Source organism: Eulemur rufifrons, chromosome 18 (assembly GCF_041146395.1).
Source record: "Eulemur rufifrons isolate Redbay chromosome 18, OSU_ERuf_1, whole genome shotgun sequence".
In the NCBI taxonomy this organism is placed as follows: domain Eukaryota; kingdom Metazoa; phylum Chordata; class Mammalia; order Primates; family Lemuridae; genus Eulemur; species Eulemur rufifrons.
In genome coordinates, this window is record NC_091000.1 from 44,033,300 (window position 1) to 44,053,589 (window position 20,290).

Consider the following 20,290-nt stretch of genomic DNA (forward strand, 5'->3'; position numbering starts at 1 on the left):
CAGTTACAGAAGGATAAATCCCTCATGATTCCACTTCTATGAGAAATCTAAACAAGTCAAAGTCATAAAAACAGAGAGTAGAATAATGCTTGCCAAGGACTGTAGGATGAGAAAATGAAGAGTTGTCTTTAATTGATGTAAAGTTTCAGTATTGCAAGATGAATAGGTTCTAGAGCTCTGCTCTAAAACATTGTGCATATAGTTAACAAGACTGTATTGTGCACTTAAAAAATGTGTTAAAAGGGTAGATCTGGTGTTATGTGGTCTTACCACAATTAAAAAAAAAAAGAAAGAAAGAAAGAAAATGAAGTGAATTGGGGGGAAACATGTCTTTAGTACTTCTTTCATGCATTTTTAAATTCTCATTTTCTAAAAATGGCATCCAAAACCAGTAATTTTATTGTTTACTGTAAGACAGGGAGGAATACAGAATTTATAGGGTCTGAATTTTATACAAATTGGGTTGGGTTATCTTTGGTCCTCTCTAAAAAAATACAAAATTATGATTACAAAATTGCTAGGGTGCCTCCTGTACCAGGTATAGGACTATGAAATGAAGGGCCCTAAGTTTATGTTCCATTAGCTATACTAAAAAGCTGCCTGCCTTAAGGTATTAGGGACATTATTTCTTTGGAAGTTAGTATGTAAATTCATGCATTACTACATATTTTTCATGTTTTAATTGGCTCCTGAATGTGTACATGACAGCATATTATGTGGACAAAAGACTAAGAGGAGCACATTCTTCCAGCAAAGTTGCAGATCTGTCAGAACTTGTGAAAATACTCAATAATCACAGAGAAATCAATAGTGTAGGCTGAATAAAGCCTATCAAAAATTAGCTACTAAAGTCAGATATGCAAAAGACAAAATTTCTAATGCCAACTATATTGGCAACCAGCAGAGATAACTAGGTAACCAGACATTCAGATGACTAGAGGCACAAATTTGTTCTGATTAATTCAACCTCTTAAGACCTATCCAATGAGAGAGATAAATTAGGACCTTGAAATTTACATCTTGACCTAGCATTTCAATTCTAGATTAGATCTGCAAGATTTTCTTTTCTCAAACTGTTTACAAAACTGGTGTTTATACTTCCTTTTGAGACAGACTATATTCTTATCAAATTTGTCATATTTTTCTCCCATGCTGGCAGAAATAAACTCAGTTGCTACAAAAAAAAAAAGATCATAATAAAAAACTGTCGGACTGAATGTACAAAAAACAAAAAGCAGCATATTTAAGGAAAGGCGTATAAAAGCAAAACAAAGAACCAAACTGAAGACTGATTCAGTTTACCATGAAAGAAAAATGATATGCAGAGTTGCAGAGATTTAAAATCAGATGTATGATCATATTTAATCAAGTCAGAAAAACGACAAAAAAAGTGTAAAGTAGGGCATTTTATGTTCTCTTAAATGGCCTTGTATAAAGTGTTAAATAGTGCTTATTGCCATCAAATATCCATTTTCCTGTTCCTCCTTTTTAACAGAGTGCTGAGCAGTGTGCCCAGATAAATGATTATATTGACCAACCACCCTGCTATATTTATTTTAGTTATTGCATGGCAGTAAACTATACTATAGACAGTGGTAGAATTTCTAGGCAGACTCTTTAGAAGAGCAGGGATAAGTGCTCTTTATCTTTCACCTGCTTTCCACTGCTGTGGATCTGCAATATATATTGATGGATTATAGATTGATGGCTGGAGCTGCAGCAGCCCTCTTGAATCCTGAGATGACCTTAAGGATGGAAGCCATGGTCTTGTAATGCTATAGAAAATGATAGAGAGGGGGAGAAAAAAAAAAAGAAAATGATAGATGACTGAGATCCAGATGCTCTATGGAGCAGTAATGCCAGCTGTTTAGAGTATGTTTTATGAAAAAATAAACCCCTATACATTGAAGCCACTTTTGTTTCCTGTATCTTCTATTCAGTACTGAGCATAATTACTAATACAGTTTAGAAAGGTGTAGATAACAAAATATTAAGAGGAAGAATGAGAAAACAGTAAAAGTTACATGATATTTTGACAGTCCAAACATTTAATCCCAGTGATATAAGCCACATTATCATTTGTAGAAAAGTGGCTAAATACAGTATTCAAACCAACTTGACTTTTATGTGGAATGCCAGATTTAGCAAATAGAGTATAAGAAAAATTCACTTTGTTGAATTTCAGGTGAACAAGAATGATTTTTATAAAAGTATGTAATAAAATAAAAAATATTTATAGTATATCTGAAATTTAAATTTACCTGGGAGTTCTGTATTTTATCTAGCAACCTTACCTGTTAAGTTTTTGAAAGTCATAATAATATAAATCAAATCAAATTTTTTTCAAAGAAATAATATTTTCATGAGTGTTTTAGTTTTGGTATAAACACAATCAACAATGCCATAGTGAATCAAGCTACTGATAATGATTAAAGAAATAACATACGTTTTATTGAGCATTGGATATGTCATTGATTTTATGACAACTTGTATATTACAGATGAAGAAACTGAAGTTTAAATCTCTTTATTAAATCCACTACAGCCACAAAGCCAAGAAGTGGCAAAACCAGGACTGGAATCTACTTTGGTATGATGTAATTTGATTTCAATGTTGAATTTAGACTAGATTATAATATAACTTAATGAATGGTGAACAATTATAGATATTATAAATAAAATATAGACAATAATGTTTAGGATCTTCAGACCTAATTTCTCTCAAGTTAAACAAACAAAACGAAACAAAAGCTTCTGCTGTCCAGCTGCCTACCAACAATTTTCTTGGTAAAGTCAACACATCTAAAACAGTGCCTCATTTCAACTTCTCTTTTTCCTTTACTCCTGACTGCCCATCCTGCTGACCTATTCTATATTCTTTCCCTACATTTCTCTTGAATCTATATCTTTATCCCCATGCTTGCCTCACCTTCCTTAATTCCGCTTCCCTGACAAAAGCAACTTGCAAACCAGGAACCAGATCAAAATAAGCCAATTAGCTTTTTCAGGAATTTGGGCAGAAAGAGGATTGAGGAGACCCATACAGACAAATTCATTCAGCTGAGTGAATATAATGGCACATTTTTACAGAAAGGATTAATAAAAGATTGCTAATTAAGAGGTAAGATAGCATGATTCCTAAAGCTGCCCTGAATTGAAAAAAATCTTCCATTTCCAGTGGCTATTATAACTGGATAAAATTTGGTTCTGGTGTTTTCTGTGAATCCCAATCTCCCTTAGTATTACATGTACCCTAACGATAAATTCCTATTGTTTTAGGCAGATTAAAGGCATCTGTGCTCCTTGAAACATATATATAAAGAAAAAGAGAAGAGAGAGGAGAGAAGAAGGAGAAAAAGAAAGAAGAGAAAATACAGACGTTGTTTCACAAACTTACAATGTGCCTTATATAATGTTAACAGCTTAAAAATGTTTAATCTCATTAATTCTCACCAAAAATGAGTTAATTCTATTGTTATCTTCATTTTACGGATAAGGGAGCTGGGGCAAAGGGAGTTTAAATAACTTGCTTGAGGTCACATTGTTCCTAAGTGACTGAAGATTAATTGGAATCCAGACAGTCTGAATCCACAGCTCATGTTGCAAACCACTGTCATCTTGGCTTCTGTGGTTTGGTGGTGTGCTTTTTATTCATTTGATGCAAAACAGAAGACAGGTAAAATGAAAGGTTTCAAACATCAGTTGAATATCAATCAGTCTAACACATAATAGCAGAGTATAACACATCTATTTGTAATATAGAATGGCCAGAATTATTTGGGATACATTTTCCAAAAGGTAGCAGAAATCTGCAGAACATCTCAGTCTCACACAGTGGTTAAATTCTTGACCTAGAGTCAATCAGGCCACGTAAAAATCCCAGCACTTAATACCACTTATTAGTTCAGTGACCTTCAGTAAATAATAACCAGCTGAGTATCTCTCTTATCATAAATTTCCACCAATATAAATGGGCATAAGAGTCCCTGCTTCATGGAGCTGTTTTTAGAGCTAATGAGATAATGAGGTAATAAGATAATGGGAAGTAATATGAACCCATCCCTAATAAAGAAATAAAATTATATATGCAATGTATGAAATGGGGATGAAAAGTATAGTCACAGGGTTTCTTCTGCACTTAGGAATAAAATAAAAATATTTTTATCAAATATAGCAGATAAAAAAATGAGAGTATATAAAAATAAAGGATAGTTATGCTTTTTAAATGCATCTATAGTATTTTAATTTTTTGCAATGAGAATGTATGTATATATTCTAGGTAATATACATTGAATCCTATCTAGTATATATACTGAAAATAAAAAAAAGAATTTTGCTAATTGTTATTGCTTCCTTTTGACATTAAAGACACTTAAAAGTTTAATTTACATAACTTAATGGGAATTGAAACCATTTTGTGAAAATAGATAATATACTAATAGAATATAAAAACTGACTGATTTCTGAATTTTCTGAACATCATTTTTACTTGCAAACAAAGTGAGAATGTATTTTACTACAGGAAGATCATCTTGATCCTTCAACACATTAGAAATCCACAGCTGAGGCCTGGCATGGTGGCTCACGCCTGTAATCCTAGCACTCTGGGAAGCTGAGGCAGGAGGATCTCTCGAGGTCAGGAGTTCGAGACCAGCCTGAGCAAGAGCGAGACCCCCCCATCTCTACTAAAAAATAGAAGGAAATTAGCCAGACAACTAAAAATATATAGAAAAAATTAGCCGGGCATGGTGGCGCATGCCTGTAGTCCCAGCTACTTGGGAGGCTGAGGCAGGAGGATTGCTTGAGCCCAGGAGTTTAAGGTTGCTGTGAGCTAGGCTGATGCCACAGCACTCTAGCCCGGGCAACAGAGTGAGACTCTATCAAAAAAAAAAGAAAGAAAGAAAAGAAATCCATAGCTGACAATGAAAAATTCATTTTATGCAAATATAATTCTATATGTTTCTTAAGATAATTAAGCCTCAAAATTAAAGAGACAACATTCTTAGTGGCAAATATCAAAGCCCATTCTTACTAGTTTTAAGCAGGAAATGAATCTAGTAAAGAATATCAGGAAGCTCACAGAATATTCAAAAGAGCAGAGTGTCTGTCTTCGGGTCTAAAAAGCCAGGAAAGATGACCAAGCCACATAGTCAGACTGGTTCATTGAAGACCCTGTTGCAGCTCAGCACTCAACAACCCCCAGAGCTCTTATCACTATTGTCCTTGAAAGTGGGATTCTCTGTCCCAGCACTCACCAGGAAGAATGGACCAGGAAAATAAATTCTGTAAAACACCTGCATTTTCTTGTTCTTGTTTATGAAATGGAGTTTTGTTCATTGGTTTATTTGTTAGAGCCTTATTCACATATCTGCTCCTTAACTACAAGGAAGGCTAATCAAGTTAGCATTTTGGTTTCCAACTTAAGGAAGCAAAAATCAGAGTAAGAATTGCCAAAACATTGACAACATTGAAAGAGTGTTTAAAAGGTGTTGGGTAACCAGAAAACACATCAAATATCTACTAGCAACAGTGCTGACTATACACACTTGCACACACACACACACACACACTATATATATATAGTTTATTGATATAGTGTAGTACTTATAATAGCAGGCTTTGAGTAGAAATGAGTATAAAATGAAACACAGTAAGTGATATTTTGTAACTTTTTTCACATTATAGTTATATTAGTAAATGTATGTAAAATGTATTTTGATAATTTGGCTATTGGTGTCATAGTACCTAAACACATCACGAGTATATCAGAAAATTAAATAAATATCCCTCTTTCAAAGATATCTTTGAATGTTCTCTGCTGCTTAAATTTTGAAAGGCTAATAGTTTGTGTACACTATAGATTATGAATATTTATTCAGCTTAACTAAATATGGCTCAAAATGAAACTGAACCTTTCTAAATATTGGAAATGTTTTTATTTATATGCTCTATGAAGTCTATCCAAAATAAATTTATCCAATAAAAATCAAATTATTTATGCCAGAACTTATCTAATGGTTATGCATATTTTAGAGACCTAACTTATCCAATATTTATTTTTCTAGAAACTTTGAGTTTCTGGAACAGAGGTAAGATTTAGGAAGTAAGCAAAGTAACTGACAAGATCTGTGCACCAGAATGTATCCACTTTTGCGAGTTGTCCATAGAAGATCATTCACAGCATATTCTTGAAACAATTTAAATGAGCTTATTTTGAGGTTTTCAGATGATAGCACCCTGGAATGTATGGGTTTATTGAAAATAATACTGGAAAGCTTAAGAATAAGAATGGTGATTCAAAATAAAATACAAAGCACAGACATAATAGCCCATAAAACAAATCCATGATGATTTTGTCAAGATTCTCAAAGACTCTTGAATGCTCCTAAGATTATACATTGAATGCTCAATGTTCTTGATATTTTAGAGAATTAAACACCATTTTCCATATATACTTTGAGGAAAATTCCATATGTAAGCAAGTTTAGAAAAATTCTGTCAAAATTAAACATAATAAAAATTGAAGAAGCTTCCTGTTTTTAGCATATTCTAGGACCTTAAACAAAAACATTAGGAAAATGTAACAAGTAGGATTTGGGCTCCTATTATGGATAAAAACTTTGCAAGAAGAATGTGAAACCCCAAAATCACCAAGGCAAAGGATTGCCCCACCTCATTTCCACAGATAACTTTGTAAGTACAAGATTTTTACTTCTTTTCATCTTCTAGGATAATGTTCACTTTTTGATGCTCATTTTAAACATATATCATGGAAGGAACAGATGAAATCCTTGGAGTTTATTTCTGTTTCTTTCCCCTTTTGAAGTGTAGCCTATTCAATTGAGTTTAAATTCTGAATCCCTAGGAATAAACCTGAGTAGAGAAACATGTTCCTTCATTCTAGAAAAATAAAATATGTTTTCATTAGGATTAATGTCTCTTGTTTCTAATACATTATGAAGAATTTAAAGTAAAAACTGCCTTTGCCCTCTTTTTTAACTTTTCACAAGCTATAGACTGTTTCTCAACCTTAGCAACATTATACAGAGGTTGTTAGTAATTATAGAAATTCTGACAGTCAGACCTTTAGCATATCAACATGATTTCTAGAAATAATGAACCAAGAGTTGCAGACTACAAAGGATTTTTTTCCTGCCCTCCCCATTTATTGAGAAACTACCCAGCTCTTGCTCAATCGTAATACAGATCAATCCATGTGAGTGCTTCCCTCTTGGCCCAGTGAACACTCGACCCCAGATTGGCCAATCAGAGTATTATATTCTTGAACCAAGAAAGTATTTAAGTGAAAGCCATGCAATGCCAGTCACACAAATTTGTAGAATGTATTCCATAGATATCAGAACACAATAAGTATCTACATCATGTATTACTGTAAAAAGCATTTTCTTATGCAAAATTAATACATGCACATGTTAGAAATGCAAAAAGTCCAAGAGGATATCTGTTGGAGGCAAGTCTACATTCCATTCTGGAACTTATCCTGGGACCCTATCCCTATCACAAACACTGAATAATTTCACAGACATGGTTTTACAATTTTTTTATAAGTAAACAATATATATTTTTAGATGGATAGAAGCATTGTGTAAGATTTTAATACAAACACATATAAATATTATATTTTCATATCAGCCCATAAAAATCACCAGTTTGTAATAACTATATAGAATTTCATTACACACACACACACACTCATACACAATCACATGTTACGTATTGACAGTATTCTAACTTTTTACTTTTGCAAAAGTGTGAAGGTGAACAATTTTGTACATACATATTGAATTCACTTATCGGTATACTTACAGGAATAATTCTTAGATGTGGATTTATACTTGTATTTTAAAACTTAATAGGCATTCCCTGTAAAGATTTTGCACAAGTTTATTTTCTTACCAACACATTACCACATAACATGCTTACCATACCAATACAAATGATTTGGATAATTCCAAATGATCTACAGCATACCTCCCAGTCAGTAGAATGGATATAACAATGTTTCATAATCATCCTTTACCATAAATTCAATATTCATTAAGCTCCCCAGACTTCACAAAGTCTAGAGTGCATCACATGAAATACACACTTTATAAAGCAACTCTGTGTACTCACATTGATGTCTTCTAAGTCTAAATTATTTAGAACAATATTGTTCCTCTTCCAGATGATGGGAGGTCTCAGGGCTCCCTGAATGGCACAGCTCAGAACAGCACTTTGTCCCACAGTGGCTGCAGTGATGCTGAGTTTCTGATCGTCAGGCAGACTCAACTGGATCACCTCTGTAATGAGAAAGTGTCACCGATGCTGATGAGCATGTAGTTTTGTAAGGTTAATTAGTATAAAGTTTCTGAATACCAGTAATTAAGGCTTTTAATTTGAATGAAAGGGAAAAAAGCTTGTGATGAAATGAAGAAAGAGTAAATTGTTTCCAATAAAAGGTCAGAATGACATTTCAATTTAATTGATTGACAAGCATCCTCATGAGGCAAAGAACTATTAAACATGAAATGAGTATCAGAAGTGGAGTTATACTAAGTCTGGCAGACTGCACCCAAAAGGGAGATAAATTATTTAACTGCCAAATCGACATGTAGTGTGTCATCGGCATTGAAATAAAAATGATGTTGTTTATTCGCTGATAGATTTATACTGTAGGTGAGGTGAGATCACTTCTGGCTGGCTTCAGAGAACGCTAGCATAGCTGAATGGGTAAAATGCATCATTATGTTGGAAACTTAAATTGACTCTAAAGGAATAGATTTATTTGAGAAGTTGAAGGAGAACAAAATCTGAACTTCACCAACCAAACAGCAATTAAGTGAAATTCTATCAACTGTCTTTATCAGGTAATATTGGTACAGAACAATCACTTCCTGATCCTTAAATTTGAAAGTTAAATATCATATTTTAACTAACGAGTGTACACATTTCTGCCAATGTACTCATTTCTGTTTATTGCTGAAAATAAAAATACTATTTGAAATCTGGGTGTGGCTTTCCTTACCTGTTTTCACTCAACCTTTACCAGCTATGAGAATTAAGAACTATGTCATTGTCAATTATTATAAAAGATGACTGGGATAATGTCTACTAATTCTGCATCCATATGTTAATAAAAACTGTCCTTTTGTTTCCAGCTGACATTCACAGACACAAACTTTTCTACACTATGATTGAGTCTTGTTTTGACTTTGCTCAGTCTTAGCCAGGTTAGAAATACCAAAAATGACTATTTTCATTTAAATGTCAACGTGAAGGAGTGAAATAATTGTCCTTTGTTCCTTTGTTGTGGTTGGTATTATTTTTTAAGAGGGGTTGACAGGAGAAAGTAGTATCTTTAATTTGTAATAAACATGGTGATGTGTAATTTTGGTAATCTACTTCAGAGGTAGAATCCCCTATCTGTCAGGATTCTACCTTCTTTGTTTCTCTTTCTTAATTGTATCTTCTCCTTGAGGAGGAAGAAGATGCTAATCAAGTGAATTTTATAGAATATAACTACTCAATGAAGAGTTAGTTGGCACAAATTGCAGTGCCAAAAATGGTCCATGCTTTTGCAGTAGAAGGTATGGACTGAACATATAATCCACACTCCCCCAACACATTAGGTTTTAATGTTCAGTGATGTGCAGTGTTATCAGTACTGGCTGACACCTCATTATTTGAAGAAAATAAACAGAAATATACTGACACCCATATACTATTATACAGTATATAATTTCTAAGTCTAAGAGCCACAGTTATTTGGGTAAATATTGCTTTGTTTTGTCAAAGAAGGATATAGGGATGCTCTTGAAATTGAAAAACTCTACTAGAGAGAGGCTCGGCCCAAACATTCTTTTGGTAGGTACATCACCAGAAATAAAGATAGGTAGCCAGACAGAAATGGTTAATGAACATCTTATTCAGTCCTTTGTATGGAGAGTTTAATCTTCCCTGGATGACATATTCCTATTTTATTTTAATGCTTCCTGAGTAATAAAAACATAGAGAATATTTTCAGTCTGCTTTTCTTTAATATATATTTTTTCATGTGTATATATAGATATATACATATGCATATATACACACACAGACACATACACACACACACATATATATCTACACACAAATATATAAAACTAAAAGAAAATATATTTGACCAATTGGAATAGGAAAAGTTGAAATATGCAGACACAGTGTTCCATTATGTCTTTGTTGAGTATTATAAACTTATTGAAAGAGAGAACATTACAAAGGTAATAACATCACGTAGAGTATCATGTAATAATTATTAATAATTTTCAATTTGCATTGCTGAATTCCAGCTTCTGGTTCCTCATTAAATAATGTAAGAAATAATGGGACATCTGGTTTTAAAAACAGCATGTTCATATTGGCTATTCTGACATTTAGAAATACAATTGCTACTAAGTCACCCTGGAATCTCTTCACTAAACTTCTGCATCTGGTATTAGGTACTGGGCCATCTGAATTAGCTGTGCTTTTCATAGTTATATATTACAATACTAATTATGTAATACAATCATCTTTGTATAATGTTGAGATTTGGCATAACATTATGTGGGACATCTTTCTAAAGTTTTTTGAGAAGATGTGTAATTAAAATAATTACTATTCAATTAGAATATTAACATGCACAGAAAACAGTTTTTAAAAAAATTTTAGGGCTACACTTTAAATTATTTTAAATCTATCTTGGTAATATGAATTACTAAATAATTATATGTATTTTGAAAACTCTATAGAATGTTTTCTGCATATTTCAATGCTTAATGTTTCACCTCTTCCCTGCTATATCAGATAGAGCTACATACACCAAACCAATTATGTTCACTGGTTACCTCTCAAAATCAAGTAGCCCTTCCCTTAAATAAATTTAGCACCAAGATTTCTTTGCACTACACAACTGCCATGCCCATCTTTACTTATCTTTGTGATTGTTATTAACAGGCAAAAATTTAATCTCATAAAATTACAAATGTTAACATTTTATTATTAAATTTCATCAAGAATGCATTAATGATGAGTGAGATGCTTATTAAAAATGTCATATTTACAAGTTGTGTTGATACATGATCATTATGTCTGGAAATGTGTTAACAACCTGAAACAATAACTATGAATCAAGCTGTAATTTAATTTAAAACTGATTTAAGGTATATCATTACAGGTTGTTTGTCTCAGAGTGTGTTTACATTTTAATGATTATAGTTGTTAGTTTAGAAATGAGTTGCAAATAAAATATTGAAAACTTAATCCTTTATCAACTATGGTTAATTTATGTTTTCTGGGATATACATTAGTGATGGCGTATTTCATTTTGTAGCATTTTATCCATAAACGTCTTATGCTTGCTAGGTACTGATACCTGCTTTGCAGCAAATGCACTGATCAATTTAATGCGCTTCTACAACCCTTCTACTCTAATGATAGTGCATTTTAATGATATTTACTGAATATCTTTTTAAAGTAAAATCACATATAATGCATGATACATGCAGAAGAGTCATCTGGTGCCCTGACAAAAGGTATTAATGAAAACATATAGGCTGAGTATAAAAAATGGGACTAACTGTATTGAAACACTTCAGTACTTCTGTCTTCTACAAATTTTGCCTCCCATTGGAGGCCCTCTCAAGTATTCAAGGAATGAAGTCCGAGTTTTAATGGTATTTTCTCTGATTGCATGCTAGGAAGACAATGCCATTTCTAGTCCAATGTTTGCTTTTGATTACTTAGGAAACCTAAGAGTCAAGTAAAATCATTTCTCATCGTGAATCCTTTTCTGTGCTTTCTCATTTTGAAAATTTGGCTTAGAGAAATATTAAGAGCTTGCTTTCAAAAAAATGAAACATTGGAAGTTTTTTTCTAGAAGAATTTGAAGCCAAAGAGACAAGTATAATTTAGTATAACTGAAACAATGCCTGGTGGGTATTTATGAAGTGTTTATTCCAATAGCAACTAGGTGCTAGAAATGGTAATATTAACTTGAGTAAAAATATTATGTCATTGTAAACACATACAGAAAGATAATGAAATATTATAAATATTTGTGAGCCACAGAGGACGATTTTAGTAACTTTGAAAATTTCTTTTAAAATAATGGGAAGAACAGAGCTGATCATAAGTTCTTATATATCTTAAATAAGAGTGTAAATTCATGTGTAAACTTTTCCCATTAGTAAATTAAAACTAGTCTAGGCAAACTTTCCTGGCCAGCCAAGGTTGCCAAGAACCAAGTTAGCCATATTCGTTGCAGAGGCCTAGAGTTAGGACAGAGAAAAAGGCAGCGTGTTTAGTGGTTATAAAGGGATAACAGAAGTAGCAATGCATAAATTTTCAAGATACCTTTAATACACCAGACAGAGAGGAAAAAGGAGAGGTCTAAATGGGGAGAGATGAGTCTGTTAAGAAATATGAAACTATTGTTTTTAACTTGCACTGTTCACTTAATAATTTATCATGAATATTTCCCATATTATTTCATATCATTGTACAAGAAATAATGTATACATTATGAGGACATACTGTATCTAACAAGATATACTGTTAGACTCTTTGATTCTGTAAAATTAAATAAAAAAAAAATAAATTAAAAAAAAGTCAAAAAAAAATAAAATAAAATAAATATGCTAAATAAAAAAAAAAAGAAAGTAAAAAAAAAAAAAAAAAAAAAAAAAGAAATAGGGTAAGAAAATCCTGAGTTTATTCTGAAAAGAAGGAGCTAGCAGAGAGAAAGATTCTGAAAATGCAATTGAGAAAAGAATTATTTCTGCCAAAAGTTTTGAAAGTAATAAGGAGGACTTATAATCACAAATATAAATAGAAGTAGTTAGTAGCTAAAAGGTAGTTGCTTCCAATGCCATTAGGACTGAAAAGTTATAAAAATACATGAATAAAAGATTTTTCAATACAAGCTATCTATAAAACAATGAATAAAAGATTCTTGTGCAAAATTGGAATTTTGCTTTTCATTCTTCTTATATTCTCCTTATTCAGCAATAATGACAATACAATCCTATAGACGGAATTGTATTTTGATATTACTATAAGCAGTTTTACATATTAACAATAACAAGTCTCATTTTCTTTTTTATTCATGATTTTGATATTCCTTTAGTGGTCTTATAAATATAGTACAATTTCATTCAACCTCTTTATTCAATTTCATTTAATCTCTTTCTTTCAAATGAATTATATACAGTTTAATTTTAAGCTAAATAAGTAAAATATCAGTCCATTTATTCAATGATATATATGACAACAATAACTTGGAAAATAATTCTCTTTTATGCAGAATGTTTCCATTTGAAACCTGTTGTAACAAAAATTGTATCTAACAGGGAGAATTAGGTGGTCACTCAAAGTAGTAAAATTACTTTTAACTTTATTATTTAGAAAAGTTTGCAGATGTAGACAACTGAATTATTTTAACATTATAATTATATACAGTGGAATAATAAGATACTGACATTGCAAGGTATATTATATTAAGCTTAAAATTTCTTTACAAATGAGTTACTCCTTGAAACACATAGGTAAAAGGAAAGAATTGTGAGCATTTCTGAGCACATATTATTTATCAGGCATTGTTCAAAGTGTTTCATTCATTTATTTTTTATAACTAGCTTATAAGCTAGGTACTGATATTGATTTTGTTTTTTTTTTATGTCTGTGATGCTATCATGTGAGGAAGAGATAATTCAAGCCTCATTAGCCATCTTGTAAGCACAGTGATAACGTTCTGTAACACACTAAAGATGGCAAATGCAAAGACAGAAGGACTTCATATCCTTGATCACAATGGGTGAGAAGAAAGAAAACAATCATCTTAAAAAGATACATACATTGGATGCATATATTAGAAATGATGAAAGATATAAAATCAATAATCTAAGCTTTCACTTTAGGAAAATAAAAAAAAGAGCAAATTAAATACAAATTAAGCCAAGGAAAAGAAATAATAAAAATTAGAACAGAAATAAATGGAAATTTAAAATAAGAAATCAATAGAGAAATTCAATGAAAACAAAAATTGGTTATTTCAAATCAATAAGCATCAAATCAGGCTAAGTAAAAAAGAAAGAGGACACAAGTTATTAATATCAGAAGTGACAGGATCACTACAGATCTCATAGATATTAAAAGGATAATAAAGGTACATGAACAAATTTATGCCTGCAAATTTAATAACCTCAATGAAATGGACCAATTCCTTGAAAGACACAATCTTCCAAAACTCATATAAGTAGAAATAGACAATGTGATTAGGTCCAGATTTATTTATTTTTTATTTTTATTTTTATTTTTTTGAGACAGAGTCTCTCTTTGTTCCCCGGGCTAGAGTGAGTACCGTGGCGTCAGCCTTGCTCACAGCAACCTCAAACTCCTGGGCTTAAGCAATCCTACTGCCTCAGCCTCCCGAGTAGCTGGGACTACAGGCATGAGCCATCATGCCCAGCTAATTTTTTCTATATATATTTTTAGTTGGCCAGATAATTTCTTTCTATTTTTTAGTAGAGACGGGGGTCTCGCTCTGGCTCAGGCTGGTCTCAAACTCCTGACCTTGAGCGATCCACCTGCCTAGGCCTCCCAGAGTGCTAGGATTACAGGCATGAGCCACCGTGCCTGGCCTTAGGTCCATATTTATTAAATAAATTTAATTACTTATAAATCACCTTCACAAACAGAAAGCACCAGGCCCAGATGAGTTCGCTGGTGAATTCTACCAAAAATTTAAGGAAGAGTTTATATCAATCCTCTGCAATCTCTTTCAGAAGATAGAAGCAGAGGCCAGCAATACCCTAATGCAAAAACCAGACGGTGATTACAAGAAAAGAAAACTGTAGACCAGTATCTCTCACAAACATAGATGGTAAAATCATCAACAAAGTATTAGCAAATCCAACCTAATAACATATGAAAAGAATTATACACCATGACAAAGTAGAATTTATTGGTATACAAGACCTATTCAGGTTTCAAAAATCAATTAATGTAATTCATCACATCATTAAGCTAAAGAAGAAACATCACATGATGTTGTTAATACATGCAGAAAAAGCATTTGACAAATTCTAACATTCATTAATGATAACAACTCTCAGTAAACTAGCAATAAAGAGGAACTTCCTTGATAAAGAAATATCTTCCAGTTCAATAAAGAATATCTACAAAAAGCCTACAACTAACATCATAGTTAATGGTGAGAAACTTGAAGCTTTCTCACTAAGATCAGGAACAATGTAAGATGTCCCTGTCATCACTGATTTTCAACATAACACCAGAGTCCTAGCTAATGCAATAAGACAAGAAAAGAGAATAAAAGGTATACAAATTAAGAAGAAAAAATAAAACTATCATTGTTCACAGATGACATGATTTTTCTATGTAGAAATACAAAAGAATAAACAATAAAACTTCTGGAACTTGTAAACAATTATAGCAGGGTTCCAGGATATAATGTTAATATATAAAATTAACCACTTTCCTATATAACAGAAATGAACACGAGGAATTTGAAATTAAAAACAATATCATTTATATTAGCATTCCTGAAAATGAAATTTTTAAGTATAAATGCAACAAATCATGTAAGAGATCTATGTGTGGAAAATTATAAAACTCTGACGAATTAAAGAAGAACTAAATGAGTGGAGAGATAGTCCATGTTTGTAAATGGGACAACTCCTCAATATTATCAAAATTCCAATTTTCTCAGCTTTATCTATGGATTCAATAAAATTGCACTGAAAATCCCAGCAAGTTATTTCATAAATATCAACAAACTGATTTTGAGGTTTATACAGGGAGGCAAAAGATCAAGATTAACCAAAAAATATTGATGGAAAAGAACAAAGTTGGAGGACTGAAGCTACCTGAATTCAAGACTCACTGTAAGGTAAATAATCAAGACAGTGTGGTATAGGAAAGAATAGATGAATAGATCAGTGGGACAGAATAGAGAGCCCAGAAATATACCCACATCATATAGTGAACTGATCTTTGACAGAGCAAAGACAATGCAATGTAAAAAAGATAATCATTCAACAAATTGTTCTGGAACAACTGGACATCCACATAAATAAATGAATACACACCCAAATCCTACAGCATTCAAAGAAATTGACTCAAAATGGATCAAACACCTAAATGGAAAACAAAAAACTTTACAAAACTAGATGATAAAAAATTAGATGACCTATTTGGTGATAACATTTTAGATAGGTCACCAAAGACATGATACAAGAGAGAAATAATTGGTAAGCTGGATTTCATTAAATTTAAAAATATATATTTTCTGCAAAAGACACTGTCAAGAGGATGAAAAGACTAATCAGAGACTGGGAGAAAATATTTTCAAAAGATATATCTGATAAAGGACTGTTATCCAAAATAAACAAAGAACTCTTAAAAGTAAACAATAAGAAAGCAAACAATTTAACTTACAAATGTACCAAAGATATTAATAAACACTTCACTGAAAAAGATACACAGATGGCATATAAGCATATGAAAAGGTGCTCCACAACATATGTCATCAGGAAAATGCAAATTAAAACAACAAAGAGATACCACTACATACCTCTTAGAAAAATCATTATCTGGAGGACAAGGAGCAACAGGAGCTCTCTAATAGCCAGTGGGAATGCAAAATGGTAGTCATTCCAATGGGAAGTTTGGAGGTTTCTTTCACAGCTAAATGTACTCTTACCTTACGATCCAGCAATTGTGTCTCTTGGTTTTTACCCAGATGAATTCAAAACCTATGTTCACACAAAAACCTGCACATGGATATTTATATCAGGTTTATTCATAACGGCTGAAACTCTGAAGCAACCAAATATATTTTTCAGTAGGTAAATGAATAAATAAACTGTGGCACATCTGACCTGACAATGGTAGAAATTAATGTTAAAAATAAATTATTAATCCATAAAAGCATATGATGTGAACCTTAAATGCATATTACTAAATGAAAGAAGCCCATCTGAAAGGCTGTATGTTGTACAATTCCAACTACATGACATCTGGAAAAGGCAAAACTATGGAGACAGTAAAAGGCTTAGTTATTGCTAGGGATCATGGGTGAAGGAGGCATGGTAGGTGGCTCACAGAAGACGTTTAGGTTAGTGAAACCACTCAGTATGCTACTATGATGGTGGACACATTTTACATTTGTCCAAACCCACAAAATGTACAGCAGCAAGAGTGAACTCAAACGTAAGCTACAGACTTTGGCTGATGTAGTTGTAACAAACATACCACTTTGGTAGGGGTTGTTGATAATGGGGACTCTATGCAAGTGTGGAGTCTAATAGTATATGGGAAATCTCTGTGCCTTCCTCTAAATTTATAGGTAAACCTAAAACTACTCTAAAAAATAAAGTCTTTTAAAAAATGACACATCCTGCAGATTATGAAAACTGAATAGCATGAAGGATAACAACACGAACTAAGTTGTCCAAACTTGGATTTGAAATTTGACTTTGCTACCTGCCTCAGTTTGATTTCTAAGGTACACTATTTGGGGAACTTTTAACAAGTTATTTAAAGTCCTTTAGTGTCAATTTTCCCATCTTTAAAGTAAAGATGATTCCTAACTCTTAAGATTGATGTAAAGATTAGATATAATATTTTTAAATGCTTATTAAAGTCCTACTGGGCCTGCCTTTGGTACATTATACGTATGGTGAGGCTGTCTTTACTAATGAAGAGTTACTGAAGTGTCTGTAGATTAAGATAGGCACTATTTCACCATGTTAGGAATATACCATTATTATTACTTTGATAACTTATCAAATTTATGTTTATAAATTTATGCATGGAAAATCATATTGGTTTTATTTTCATAAATAAAAAATTAATCAAAAGAGGAAAATCCAGGCCATTTGTAGACCATAGGCTAGATCATAAGGCCGTTTAATGCTCTATTTGTTTATAATTGTATATAAAAACTAAATGTCTTTAGGTTATTCTTAAATATATGTACACTTGCAAAAGCCATCAAACATAATGATAATCACTCTTCCACTTACAAAAAATCATGAGAAATATCAATGAAATGTTGAATTAATCAAGTATCTTCTTCCTATATGATTTGTTGGTATAAATATGTTTGATTTAAAAAATATTATCTTATAAATTTGTGATATATTGGACACATGCCATACTGAATTAATTTACTATCTTTAATATATTTTTATTTATATTGGAAAGAGAATGTGCATATACATATGAAGAAGAGAGTCTAACAAGAAGAGTTTGCTGTGACTCCTCATTTGTCAGTCAGAGTAAAGCAACCAGTCAATCAATGCTCATTTCCTGTATGTTAACGATGTATTCAGTGCCAGGTTAAAAAGCTATTACAGATATAAGGACAGAATGTTAACCTATGTTCATTCCTTCAACTTATCTCAAGGAAACCGCAGGATGTTAATGTTGGAGTCAATCAAATGACACATTATTTGCTCTGTGTTTAATAAATTGAAAATTTTTCACAATTTTTTTAGATTACAGTCAGTCAGAGAGAGTTAAATTAATGAACTAATCCCTCCATGTGGTATAATAGAATTTGAGCCTTTCAGACTGAAAAAGACTTTAATATTGTTTGCCTAATTAAAACAATTCAGCTAAAAGAGATTGCTATTTCCCTGATAGAACACTGCTACTACTACTGATAAAACTGACACTGAGATCCAGCGCATTTGCCTTCACTATGAAGTTTTACAGTTTAGTCTCTCTAGGATATTGCAGCAAATAGATGTGAACAGTGGGGAATTGGACACTGGCTGTTCATTTTGGCAGCTCTTCACAGGGTCCAAAGACGGGGCCTCAGCTATGCAAATCCAGAAACAAATTTAACAATTCATCTGGAATTAATTAGGCTATTGGGGATTGAGTGAGCTAATCAAAATCACAGGATATCTTTGTTTATACTGGAATACCAATTTATTCATTTACAATGGGGAAAGCATCAGGTTTAGTAGTAAGTGTCAGCTGTGAGCCTGGGAATCTCCCTTCTAATGCACAGGTCAAAGCTTCACAAGATGGATGAACAGAAAATTACAAAAAAGGGAGTTGGCTATTCTCAAGGCAGTCAAGCTCTAATCAGCTAATGAATTGCCCTTTGCAACTCTAAAGACATTTGTGCCAGAGAGCCTTTCTTTTTCTTGTCACTTTCAAGTTTATTGACAAATTCTTAGCCGCTCTCTCTCTCTCTTTTTTTTTTTTTTTTTACACTATGCACCATATGCGTACAACTAGAGCATTAACTCAGGTAGGCTACAGAAAAATTGAATACATTACAGGTTTCTTCACATCAGGAAATGTTCCCATGGTCCTAGGCTTGGCAAACTATGCCCATGGACCAAATCTGGTCTACTACCTGTTTTTGTGAGTAAGTTGTATTGGAACACAGTCGTACCCATTCATTATTGTATTGTCTGTGTTGTCTATGGCTGCTTTCAGCTATGTAGGCAGAGTTAAGTAGCTGCCACTGAGAACTTAGGGCATGCAAAGCCTAAGATATTCAGTTCCTGGCTCTTTACAGAAAGTTGCCTATTTATTAAAATACTACTTTGCCACTTTTGCATTCCTTTGACATGCTTAAGTTGTTTACATGTAATCTATTGGATTTGGCTCATTCTCTTGATTCAGAACATTAAACCTAAGATAATTACATAGAGTCTGCATGAAAACTACTCTCATTTATATATGGGTGAGTCCATAAACTACTCCTTTTTTTTTTTTTTTTTTTTTTTTTTTTAGCTTCTTTGACCCTTCTGTAAATAATGGCACAGGATGAGTTCCTACCATAACTATAGCAGTTGCTACTCTCAGAGTCAAAAGCAACATGAAAAAGTAAGTCAAATTTATCCTATCTAATGCAATTTTAGTCCCTGGTAGTAGGATCCTACCAGGTCTATCCTTTCCAAGTCTATCATTCAGAAGAATTATCATTTCTTCTTTCTTCTTAACACCCAATCAAAATACAAGTTCCCGGGACAGGTTCTCAGCCAGAAGGAAAGCAATCTGATTATCCCATGTAAATCGTTCACAGTACTAATCTGTGAACAAGTTTGATTCTCCAAGAGTATTTACATTTTAATAGGGAACATTTTGATTCAAATGTGTCTTTAACCACCAAAATGCTTAACAGAAATGCTTTTGAGAAGGAAACCTTCCAAGTAATCCTTGTCAATTCTCTGCCACCACTTTCTAAGAAACCAGAGAGATCTAGATCTGTCCCAGACCGTCTTAGT

The 20,290-nt window shown here is 32.5% G+C and overlaps 1 protein-coding gene across 3 annotated transcripts in view; it reads right to left on the reverse strand.

The window, feature by feature from the left end:
• The window catches only part of FSTL5 (follistatin like 5), a 642,677-nt gene that overhangs the window by 216,228 nt on the left and 406,159 nt on the right, over positions 1-20,290 (reverse strand). For all 3 annotated transcript variants that reach the window (XM_069493244.1, XM_069493243.1, XM_069493242.1), the window contains exon 7: positions 8,136-8,302. In XM_069493244.1, coding sequence (XP_069349345.1) covers positions 8,136-8,302 — 167 coding nt within the window. The remainder of the gene's footprint in view (positions 1-8,135; positions 8,303-20,290) is intronic.